The sequence below is a fragment of the Apus apus genome, chromosome 19 (assembly GCF_020740795.1).
Source record: "Apus apus isolate bApuApu2 chromosome 19, bApuApu2.pri.cur, whole genome shotgun sequence".
Classification (NCBI taxonomy): Eukaryota; Metazoa; Chordata; class Aves; order Apodiformes; family Apodidae; genus Apus; species Apus apus.
In genome coordinates, this window is record NC_067300.1 from 2,183,795 (window position 1) to 2,196,089 (window position 12,295).

General features: G+C 49.2%; 1 protein-coding gene across 13 annotated transcripts in view; it reads left to right on the forward strand.

Moving 5' to 3' along the window:
- Nucleotides 1-12,295, forward strand: part of EHMT1 (euchromatic histone lysine methyltransferase 1) — a 122,927-nt gene that overhangs the window by 78,001 nt on the left and 32,631 nt on the right. For 10 of the 13 annotated variants that reach the window (XM_051636444.1, XM_051636448.1, XM_051636447.1 and 7 more), the window contains 7 exons: nt 2,691-2,868; nt 4,694-4,830; nt 5,155-5,319; nt 5,718-5,906; nt 6,697-6,777; nt 8,771-8,891; nt 10,718-10,849. In XM_051636444.1, coding sequence (XP_051492404.1) covers nt 2,691-2,868; nt 4,694-4,830; nt 5,155-5,319; nt 5,718-5,906; nt 6,697-6,777; nt 8,771-8,891; nt 10,718-10,849 — 1,003 coding nt within the window. The remainder of the gene's footprint in view (nt 1-2,690; nt 2,869-4,693; nt 4,831-5,154; nt 5,320-5,717; nt 5,907-6,696; nt 6,778-8,770; nt 8,892-10,717; nt 10,850-12,295) is intronic. The other 3 variants (XM_051636451.1, XM_051636454.1, XM_051636455.1) reach the window with 1 other exon arrangement.

A 12,295-nucleotide genomic window follows, 5' to 3' on the forward strand; every position in this document is an offset into this window, starting at 1 on the left:
CTTTAGCATTGCTGTATATGCCCTCCAAGTAATAATCCAGCTCTCAGAAGGCTTAATTTGATTTAAAAAACTATTTTACTGGAATTGCCATGAAAAAGTCACATTGAACAGTTGTCATGTAGCCCTATTGAAGATTTTAAATTTATTTCTGTATTATAATTACAGGGTGGAGAGAAAAAAAAAAACACACTAAAAACCAGCTAAAAGATATTAGTTTTTCATTTAAAATGTGATGATGTTCTTCCAAACAGTCTGACATGGTCTGAGTGTGAATTCCTGGTGTTTGAGAATGACAGCAGGTTTTATCAGAGACCAGTTGCAAGAACCTGCCCTTAAAGGACAAAAAACTGCAGCTCTTCCATACACATGATACAGGCAGCTCTGCATCAGATCTGCCTTTCCCAAGCTCATTTTTCTAATTTTGAGTTAAAATGGGAAAGCAGTGGATGTTCCAGGGGACTTGGGAGTTCTCAGAATAATCGTGTAGCCAAGAGTTACCGTTAACCTTTAGATTTATAACCTGGGGACTTTTAAGAGGTATAAATAGTATTGTTGAGACTATTATTGGCACACTGTCTCCAGCACTCCTGACGTACATTTTATAAGGAGTGGAACAACTGGGAGCAGTCTCAGGAGTGATCCAATGATCAGAAAATGCTATGGACACTTAATTTGCTCATCCTATTACACTTACTTAAGAGAAAGGATTTTTAAAAAATAAAATATAAAAAAAAATAAAAGAAAAAGGAAGTAGTTGGTCATAGTCCCTAAGTATCTACTTGGAGTGAGAGTTTCTGATGATATGGAACTTTTTAATTCAGTTGCAGAAGCATCATGCATTTAATGATCTGAAAGGGAGAGCAATTAAGCACTGGAACAACATGTCAAAGGATATGGCAGATTTGTTGTCTTTGAAATAGTTAATCCAAGACCAGATGCCTTTTAAGAAAAGATGTAGCAATTCAGCTGTAAGTGATGGGCTTGATGCAGGAATCATTGGCAATTTGACGGCCTTTTTATGCAGGTCATTTTTGATGATCATTACAGCTTTTCTGTCTGAGGCTGAGCCCCCTCTTGCTGCCAGCAGCACGTGGCAGAGCTGTAATCAGGAGAACCAGTCGCTTCCCCGTTTGTTCACAAGGTCTCGTTACTTGAAAGCTGTGTCTAAGAGTGCCTGTCTGAACCTGGGCTTTAAAGAGTGTTTTTATTGCTTGCTGCTTTTTATTCCTTCCTTCCTTTTTGCTTGGATTCCTCTCTCTGGTTTGGTGTTTCAGCTGTTGCTTCAGAAGTCCTGGAAGAAGGGTTTTGCTGCGAGTGGAGCAGCACTAAAACATTAGGGCAGAGCTTGTGATCTGCTGACTGGATGGAGAGGTGGATGCAGCTAGGTCATCTGGTAAATAAGAGGGCAACAGCAGTGTGAAATCTTGAGTCAAAGTGGCAGCGCTTACCCCACTCTGGTAACACAGCAGCTGCTGTGGGAGGTGCAGCAGCCTCAGATGTGGGGCTGTAGGAACCTGGCTTTCATGACCAAAGGTGCTGGATGAGCCTTTGCAGTGAGTCCAGGCTTGAATCACAGAATCACCTTGGTTGGAAAAGACCTTCAAGATCACCAAGTCCAACCGTTAACTTGACACTGACAAGTCCTTAACTAAACCCTATCCCTAATTCCACATCTATATGACTCTTAAATCCCTCCAGGAATTGTGACTCCACCCCTGCCCTGGGCAGCCTGTGCCAGGGCCTGACAACCCTTTCAGGGAAGAAATTCTTCCTAACATCCAATCTAAACCTTCCCTGGCACAACTTGAGGCCGTTCCCTCTTGTCCTAAAAGAGGGGCTGGAAGCTGCCTGGGAGCCTGGCTGCAGCTGCAGGGAGGGCAGGAGCAACTGCACAATTCTGGTGGTTTTCAGCAGGAGCCTGTGTCCCTGCCCAGTCTCAGCTGGAGGGGAGGACCTGTGCTAGCTGGGTTACAGTCAGCTGGGACAGGTCTTTTCCATGACAGTGCCCAGGTCTTTGCTGCCCATGGACCTGCAGTGTCAAGTTAAAGCCTGTTTTGGTGTGTGCCGGGCCAGAGGAGGGAGCCTTTGCTAGGACTGGTTTGGGTGCCAAATGCCACCCAAAGGGAAGGATCCCTTCCCATTGCTGCCAGCTCTTCCAGTCTCTGCAGGACTCTGTTCTCATGCCTGCTTGACATGACAGCTGTGCTCAGGGTGTGGGTCAGGGAACAGGGGTAGTTATTGTGTGTGTTCATCTTCTCCAGAGCCAACCAAATGCCTGTGTAAATGTGTCTGATCCTTTCTGTTGTCTGCAGTGGCTTTGGATCTGCCACTCTGCCAGGTGGCCTGTCACCTTCTGAGGCTGCAGCCTTCAACAGTGGAGCAGCAGCAGGCTGGGAGTGTTGTGCAGTCTCTAGCTAGTTACACGATCATAGAATTTTGGAATGGTTTGGGTTGGAAGTGATCTTAATGATCATCTATTACGTGCTGTGTGCTTTTGCTTTGAATGTGTGGTTCTGTCTTCAAATGAATGTGATTATGTTTGAGAGAAATGAATTAAATTTATTTTCTTGGAGGTTTTTTTGCTGTTGTTATTTTTTCGTGGTTGTTGGGTTTTTTGTTTGTTTTCTGTTTGTATTTGTGTTGTTTTTTTTTAATGCAGGGGCTCAATTTAACTGCATTTTGTGTTCCAGCATGCAAGCAAAGACCCCAAAGATGGGAGAGACAGCAGAGATCAAAAAGAATCCAAGGAGGAAGGCAACAAAAACATCTTGGAGTTTGGGAAGCCGTTGCCGTTGCCCGCTCTCCCGGGCCTTCACCAGTCACTACCTCAGAACCAGAGCTATGTGGCCACCACAAAGTCGCAGACAGGTAAGAAGGGCAGATCAAACCCCAGCAGCACCCACCTCCCAGATGTGTGTGTGTGGCTGAGTGGGTGATCACAGAATCCCAGAATTGTTCTGGTTGGAAAAGACCTTTAAGATCATCAAGTCCAACCGTTAACCCAACTCTACTGTGTTAGACTCTGTTCCTCAGCACCACATCTAATGCCTTTTAAGCACCTCCAGGGATGCTGATTCAACCACCTCCCTGGGCTGCCTGTGCCAGTGTTTGATGACCCTTTCTGTGAAGAAGTTTCTTATAACACCCAACCTAAACCTCCCCTGGCACAACTTGAGGCCATTTCCCCTTGTTCTGTTGCTTGTTACTAGGGAGAAGAGACCGACCCCCCCCTCCCCTTGCTCCAACCTCACAAAATCACGGAATCATCCTGGTTGGAAAAGACCTTGAAGATTATCAAGTCCAACCATAACCTAAATCCACCAACCATAACCTCCTCTCAGGTAGTTGCAGAGAGGCAGGTTAACAAGGACTGAAAGCTCTGCCAGTACCTTTTTCCCACTGAATCTCCTCTGGGGTTCCCTTTCTCGCTGGCACCAGCCAGGCTGCTGCCCTGGGCCTTGTTTGATGATGCCATTTCATTGACCTGCTTCTCCACAAGTGACCGTTGCACTGCAGGGGTGAGGCATGTGTCCTCTGGACTCCCTTCTGGTCACCTCTAGGTGCTGTACAGGGTACACCCTTGCAGTCCCATGTTAGAATAACCTCTCAAGTGAAGTCCACCAACTTTCTGCTCCACGGGGAGCACCTGCCGTGTTGTCCTTCCTGTGCTGCCTTGTTTCACAGGGTGGAGGCCCCTCCCAGGAGGTGTCTCCATCAGGCACCACCACACCACGGATCTTCTGCTGAAACTTGTTCTTAGAGGGAACACTTCCATCCCATCTTCCTGTGTGATATTCTGAAGATGTTTCTGTCAATTCTGAGGGACTTTGTGTATCACCACAACAACTGGTGACCATAAGTTACATCCTTGTAAATCAATTTAATTGGGTTAACAGATTTTTGGAGAAGCCTCTTTGTAGATTTTTGGTGACGTTTTATTGTAGTGGGAGATGAAGAAATGCTGTACAGGAGCAAACAGGAATGCTGGTGCTGAGGCTGGCTGTTCTCTGCTGTCCACTGCTCTTACAAGAGCCTACACTGAGCATCCTCCTGAAGTGTGCTCACCAGAGACAGCCTCAGGCAGTGAGGTGTGGTGACTGACTTGATTAGAAGGCCAGGAGGAAGACCTAACAAATAAAGACCCCATCAAAGTAGTGAAAGGAATCAAACAAGTTTCCATAGTAGGTGTGAAATGAGGTTAAATGGCAAATGGCTCTTTATCTAAGGTACCTTTTCCCTGTGTGTTCCTAAGTTAGTGTATGACCACTTTCGTTGCCGGTTGGTATCATTACCCTTGCAGAGTCTGTCTGAGCAAGCTGGATTCTATTCAGCCTCCTATGGCATCAGCAGTGCTGCCAAATACAGGCTGATTTAAGGATTATGGAGATTTGGAGCCAGAGGAGTGCAGAGAGGGTGCTCACCATTTGGGTGGGTTTGCAACCCTGGCAGAAGGTGCTTTGTGTGTTTGCACGTGTGTATGTGTCATCTGTTGGTTGACTTCTAAACAAATCAGCTGGAGTGAGAAGCCTGATCCTACCCTCAAATGTGATTTGGATGTTGGACTAGTTGTTCTCCAGAGGTCCCCTCCAGCCCCTAACATTCTTTGATTTCCCCCAGTATAGTCTCAACTCTCTATCCCTCCTTCTCTTCATGCCAGAGCAAACCTTGGGTTTCTTTTGCTTCTCTTTTCCAGCTGCTGCAGTATCTCGGAAGAAAAAACGGAGAATGGGAACCTATAGCCTGGTTCCCAAGAAAAAGACCAAAGTGTTAAAACAGAGAACAATGATTGAGATGTTTAAGAGCATAACTCATTCCTCTGCAGGTGCCAAGGTGAGGGGAGCACTGAGCCCACTGGACATGTTTGTTGTCAGAGTACACGTCCCTGGTCCTGGCACACCAAGCCCTGTACAGGTGCAGGAACATGCTGGGTTGGTGCAGTCAGCATCTTCTGTTCTGAGCCTATATTTTCTCTCTGGCAGCAGCACCCCACCCATAGCAGCCTTGCTGCTTTGAAAATGGCTTTTTTGAGGGTGGCTGTTCAGATACCAGCTCTTAAACAAAGGTTTTCCAGGGAATGTTCCCCTCTGTCCTGTGGAACTGGAGGGGTTTCAAGCATACCCCATGTGGTAACCTTTTTGTTTCGGTGTCCTCAAGGTAACTCCCTGTTGCTGCTGCTTGAGGCTGAATGGCAAAACAACTGGTGACTTGAAAAGGTTTAGACAGAGACTCCTGATCAAATTCTGCTTGTGCTGCAACCCATACTCTGAAGCTTTGGTGTTTGAATTGAAGGAGAACAGTGCTAGGCTTTCATGGAATGGAGTAAGAAATCCCTCTGAGATTTAACTTCCCTTTCCATTCCCTAGAAACCTCCTTGCACCCTTGGTGAAGCTGCCCTTCCATGTTTGAATTAGGCTGCAGGGGTCTGGCTGAGGCTCCTGCCCAGTAGCCCTCCTCCCCTTAACACCTTGTACAACCACGTGAGTCTGGAATGACTCCTCGTGCTTCCTTGGTTCCCAGATCAACAGGGTTAGGTGACACATGGCAGGCTCCCAGGCTGGCTTTGCTGGCAGCACTGAAGAGCTCTGGAGGGACACAGAGCCAGCTTTCCTCTGGCAGCTTTGAGGCTCCAAGCACAGAGGTGGTCTGGGATGGATTCAGCTGCTCTGTCCTAGGAACTAATGTTTTCTCCGTGGCTCTTGTGCTTGGACAACTTTCAGAGTGACAAGGACCTGGGTGATGCCAGCCCTCACGTGAATGGGGAGAGCATGGATGTAGACTCTGAAGAGGAAGACTCTGATGAGTTGGAAGAGGAGGATGACCACGGAGCAGAGCAGGCAGCTGTGTTTCCTGCAGATGATAACAGGACCTCTAAAGACAGTGCATCTGATGCAGACAACGCCAGAAAGGTATTCACATGCCCTGGGCAGGACTGGCAGGGCTGGGCTGGGACACTGCTGGTCCACATGGGGTGGGAGTGGCACCAGTTGAGGCAATTTCTAGTTTTTCTTAGCCTGCAAGATGGCAGAAAACCCAGCAGTGCTAGTGGGGCTTTTTGATTCCTTGTTCCCCACTGCACCCATCAGGGTCTCCCCACTTGCCCCCCAGTTTCAGCCTTGCTAGGTAAGTCTGTGCTGCATGATCCCTGCAGAACCCCCAGCACCTTCAGTGGGAGCTTCACTGAACCAGTGAGAGATCTGCCTGTGATGGCTGGTAAAGCACTAAAATTGGCTTAGTTCATTTTTTCCAAAATCATGATGGTGTAGGTATGAGGCTGGTTTTAGATAATCAAGGAAGTGTAGACTTGGTTGGAAAACTTCCTTTTAGGGTCCAGTGTTTTTTTCCCTGTTCCGTTCCCGTGGGTGTACCATGATGTGCATTAACAGCCTTGGAGTTTGTGTCCTGGAGAGGAAAGAAATGCTGTTCATGTGTGTGCAGGCTGGGGCTGGGTGGTGGGCACAGCAGGATGATGGGGGGAATGCCCTGGAGGGATGTTTTGCTCTGTGGGGGCACAGCAGGATGATGGGGGGATGCCCTGGGGGGACGTTTTGCTCTGTGGGGGCAGAGCAGGATGATGGGGGGATGCCCTGGGGGGATGTTTTGCTCTGTGAGGGCAGAGCAGGATGATGGGGGGATGCCCTGCTGGGAGAGACCTGACCTGACCGACTCTTTCTGTTCTTGGGCAAATGGTGGCTGCAGATTGATGATGGCGAGTCTGAGGAGGAACAAGAGTCTGGAGAGTCCATGGAGGATGAGGAAGATGGGGATGAGTCTGACTTGGTAAATCTGACTCCTAAATATGTTGTTCAGCCTTTGTTCTGTTGATGATGATTTCCCCTTTGCACTGCTGCCAAAAAGAGAGGGAGTGAGGCAGCAAGCTGGGTAGTTTCAGGTCTCTTTGACAAAACTCTCTCTCTGAACCACCCACACACAGAGTATTGTTTTCCACAAGGTGCTTAACCCTGATCTGTGATACAATTAATTGCTTTCTGATGCTAATTAGTAGGCCTCAATTTGTTGTGTTCAAGAAAAATGTTGACTGCTTTTAATAATTTGAATGTTAGTCAAAGTATTTCAGGATGCTGAAATTCTTCAGATGCAGAGTTGGCAAGTGGTAGGAGCCAGCAGTGTTTTTGTCACCACCTGAAGCTCTGCAGGGCTTTTTGGAGCTCAGGTGTTGTTCACAATTTCATGGGCCCAGACCACAGCCTAAACTCACCTTGATCTGAGATGCCACCTCATGGTACCAGATGAGCAGCCCCTCCCAAGGACACATACACACAACACAAAGACAGGCAGACACTCCCTAGGAGGTTGTCTGTGTAGTGCTAGGGCAAGACTTTCACCAGCTGGTTTTGTTTTTAGATGGCTGGTGAAGAGAACCTGATTTAAAAAAAAAATAATTAAATTGCTCTTCATTGATTGTCTCTGTCCCCCGTGCTCCCCTTCACTTAAAAATTTTGCTCCCTTTCCACAGCATCTCAAGTTGAGGAGCCAGCATTTAAGGCACCCCAACTCTTCAGTCACCTTGAGAAAATTCTTGGCTTCATTTTCTTGATGTTTTGAGCTGAAGGTAGAAATGACTGTACCAAATAAATCGCTGAAGCTCCTTAGGGTCTTGTTCCATGTGCTCTTGACACTCCAGGAGCCAGAGAGGACCAAGCAGCAGGGCTGTGTAGCCTTGCCCCTTTCTTTGGGTGGCTGAGGCCAGGCTGTAGCATTAGCTCAAACCAAGGGTTGAATGTGCAGTCAAATGCAAACTCCCAAGTCATAACTTCACATCCTAGATGGTGGTTTTTACTCTGCTCGTAGCTGGTGAGTCAGTCGGTTCCCCAGACAGGGACTGGCTAAAATGCAAAACCTCTCCCCCACGAGCAGTCTGGTGCAATTGGTGGAAGCCACGTGGTGGGGCACAAGAAGCCTACGCTGGGGACTTGGCTCAGCACCACCTGTGCCTGGCTTCCCTCCCTGGCAGAACTGGGCATGGTGCACCATCGGCTTCCCAGGAAGGTAGGGCCTGAGCCAGCTGCTGTTAATGGTATTGGGAGGTTTTCCATAGGCTTTGGTGGGAGGTGGATAAGCATCAGGAGCTGACAGTTTCAGTTGGAATGTGGCTCTGATGGCTGACCCCTTGAAGGCTGCCTTACAGGGTTGGGGTGCCTGATTCCCTGTTCTGATGTTGGCTTTGAAAAGCCTCCCCAGACAACGGGTGTTTTTTTTAAACCAAACCCCAAGCCCTTTTTAGGTTCATACATATGTCTGAATATTTCCTGCTTGGTTGGTCTGTTCCCCCCTGTACCTTGCTCAGGGAAGGGGCTGGTCTGCTGCTGTAGAGTTCAATTCTCACAGGTCCATCCCAATGCTGTAAGGTGGCTCTTCAGGTGCAAGGTGGGTTTTTGTTGGCATTTTCTAGCATGAATTTGGAGGAGTGTGAATGTGTAGTTTGGAAAAAAAAAACACAACAAAACCCCACATTTTTTCTGGGGAGAAGCTAAAAAGTGTGTGTGTGTGTGTGTCTGAATATTTGCTGTGCAGAGGTGTCTTTGTGGAAGAGAAAGTGAAGCATGCACTACTGAAATGACAGGAAATACACCCACACGTGGGCCTGGGTTTCCTTTACATCTTAGCACCACTTGGTTGCCAACCCCCCCAGTCCTGCAGGCCTTTTCACACAGCTCAAGCTGTGAGGAGGCTCTTTCACATGGGGGCAGAGGGCTGCTGGGATGCTGGTGCCAACATGCCTTACATGCACGTGGCCTCTCTGGTTCTTCAGAGCTCAGAGTCCAGCATCAAGAAGAAGCTGCTGAAGAGGAAAGGCAAGATGGACAGTCCATGGCTGAAACCCACCCGCAAGAGGAGACGGAGGAATAAAAAGAAACAAGCTGGTGTGCTAGGTAACTAATTGTGTTTTGTTCCTTAACTGCACAGAAATGAGCCTTCCAGGTGGAAGGGTGAGGACCTGAGGCCCGTAAGGGAGTGGCTGTCTGCAGAGCTCACTGTTCCCTTAGAAGAATGGGCTGTGTGGTAGAGCAGGGTGTGAACTGGCACCTCACTGGCAACAGCTGCTGCTCTGCACACTGACAGCACAGTTCCTGTGAGCTGGCTTTATCCATGCCATGCTGGAGGGGTGTCTTTGTTTGTGATGAACTCTTTTGATTTTAGAGTATCCAGAGAAAGACCTCATTGTATCAGATTGGGGGGGTGTGGGTAGATGCAGAAAGGAAAGGAAGAGCCACCTCAGAGGTGATGCTGAGTTGCTTTTGTGTGGCTCCTTGTCCAGCTGAATGGGAGGTGCAGCTTGCTTTGCTTATTCTGAAAGCACCATGATGTCTGTAGTGAGCTACCTCTGGCCCATCTCATGATGTAGATGTTGTTCAGATGGTCACTCTTGTTTGACCTAAGTTACCCAGTGCTCAAAAGAAGGTTTCAGTGACCTTCTGAAAGCTAGGGGGTGGGGAGAGCCAGCAGTGCAGGCTGGATGTGAAACTTCTTCAGGAAAGGTAATAACATCAGTAGAAAAAAGTGAAAAGTCTCTGAAGTGAAGCTGTGCCTTCAGCTGGGTTATTAAGCTTCCACAATACTTGTTGCCACCAAAAGGTCTCTTCCTCTGTGCTTGCTAATTTGTTGCAAACAGACCATTTTTCTATCAGCAGGTTTGTGGCTACTTCTGAGCTAGATGTCCATGTTTCAGCCTCTGGTCTGTGTCCAGGGTTTGTCAGACATCTGGGTTGCTTCTCTTCCTCCCAAGGCACCCCCTTTCTCAAGATGAAGTAGGGACCATCAGTCCCCTTCAGAGCAACTTGCTAATTCTTCATTGCAGCAGCAGACTGGTTTTCTGCCCTTTCAGTAAAGGTGGTGGCCAGTTTTCCAGGCTAATGGAATTCTCTTGGGCAAGCCAGAGTGGGAAAAGCAAACCAGGAGAGAAAGCGAAGCCAAGAAAGTGTGAAGAGATTGACAACTCCCACAAAGGCTCCAAGGGGTCTGAGTTGGAGATCCTCATGGAGTCTCCTCCCAGTTGGGGATCCCCATGGAATCTCTTCCCAGTTGGGGATCCCTATGCAATCTCTTCCCAGCCAGGGATCCCCATACAGTCTCTTTCCTCCCAGCCAGGGATCCCCATGCAATCTCTTCCATCCAGGGACCCCCACACAGTCTTTTCCCAGCAGTAGCTTTCTTCACTTAGAGCCAGATCTTGGCTTGCATGTTTTCCCCTCCCTTGAAGTGGGATGTCACCTCTCCTGTCCTCTTCCCACCATCCATGACCAGCTGGTTTGCTCTCCCTGGCCAGGCTGGAGCCCTTGGCAGCAGGTTGGAGACAGGGATGTGCAGAGCCCTGGCTCCAGCCCTTCCTCATGCCATTTGAGCTTGCTGCCAGGGCAGGATGGCAGCAGGCAGATGTGCCTTTCAGAGGCAGAACTTGTCTCATTTATTCTTTTCTTTTCTCGTTGCCCCCTCACCAAGAGGAAGGTCTGTCTGATGGGGCAGGGCTCGGTCGTGCTGCGTGTGCCCAGATGTTGCATTTTCATAATTCTCTCTGCATCTGTTCTCTCTGGGGCCTCTCTGAGGAGCCTGCACACCAGCCTGCTCGCTTCAATATGGCCCTTGCACCTGCACCTGCTTGCCCACCACTTATTTATTGTATTAATGTTTAGGATTGGTGTTGTTTTGTGGTGGTTTTTTTTTTTTCACTCTGGAAATCTGCTCGTGTTCCCCCCCCCAGGTGCTGAAGCCTATAAATCATCTTTGGCAGGCAGAGAGGGCCCCGGCCAGGAGAACAGCATGGAGTACATGGAGGTGTCCCTGGATTCCCTGGACCTCCGGGTGAAGGGCATCCTCTCCTCGCCGGCGGGAGGTGAGTGGGTGGGGGTCGAACCGGGACCCCCAGGACCCCCCAGAACCCCCGGTCCGGGGCGGGGCCGGCCCGGCTGCTGCCCCCTGGTGGCCGCGGGGGGAGCGGCTGCGGAGCGCCCGGGATGGGGTGGGGATGGGGTGGGGTGGGAGGTTTAGGTGGGGCTCAGCTGGAGAGGGGCTTCTGAGAAGGGCATGGAGTGGTAGGGGCTGGAAGAGAGGAGGTTTAGATTGGCAATTCGGAAGAAACTCTTCCCTGTGAGGGCGGTGAGACCCTGGCCCAGGTTGCCCAGGGAAGCTGTGGCTGCCCCATCCCTGGCAGTGTTGAAGGGCAGGTTGGATGGGGCTTGGAGCAGCCTGGGCTGGTGGGAAGTGTCTCTGCCCGTGCAGGGGCTGGGACTGGATGATCTTTAAGGTTCCTTCCAACCCAAGTCATCCTGTGATTCTGTGATGGGATAGGGGTGGTGATGGAGCCTGGCTTTGCTGGAGTTCACTGGCTTGGGAAGGCGCCCAGCACAGGATCCAAGGTGCTGGCCCAGCCTGTCTCTCCCACTCATTAGCTCCCCTGTCTTCCCTGAAGGATCCTGATTTAGCTTCTTTCCATCCCACCCAGCAGCTCCTTGGAGAAAACTGATTAGGATTTTAGATCTCTGTAGGGATCCTCTTGTTCAGCCCTGGGGAGACAAGGGACTAGCGTTGGTTCCTGTGTGCTCACCCCCAGGTACTGTTCCTATTGCTGAACTTGCTTCAGATCCAGTGTCTGTCCATCTGTCCCCCCATCACTCTCGCTTTCAGAGGTTGTCTGGCTCTGGTGGTAGAGGCACATCAAAGAGCAGGTGGAAGTGTTTGCCACTGAGGAAGGGTCAGGATGGGTGAGGGATGCTTTCCACAGGGTCTGGATGTCAAAAAGTTTAAGAAAGTGACAGCCTGGAAGGCAAGGAATGAGCTTTGTGATATGTCATCCAAGAAAAAGCTCTTAAACCATTAAGATCTTGACAGGGTTTTACAGAGAAACTGCAAGGACTTTCCCTCTGCTTGTGTGTCTTGAAATATCCTGTCCTTTCTCCAGGCTTGGTCTTGCAACTTGTTGGCTGAAGGAAACTCTTTACCATCTGAAAGGGGCTTGTGCTTGGCTGATAGGGTTGTAGCCATGGGCAGGATGCTGTGGGAGAGAGTGAAGAGGAATCTCCCTCAGGAATGAAGATGATCTTTGAAACTCTGCAGCAAAATAACTCAAAAGCTTAAAAAGGATCAGGGAGCTTCCTTCTGATTGGGACTCAATCTCATAGCAGGCTTGGGTAGGGAAAGCTTGGGAGGTGAACCAATCTAAAGAAAAATGTTTGAGGGTTTGCTTCTGTAATGAAAAGGTTGCAAAGAGGTGCTGCAACTTTGGAGGATTAGGAGTGTGGGACTAAAAGTAACCTCTTTGCTGCTAGGCCAGTGTTTTGCA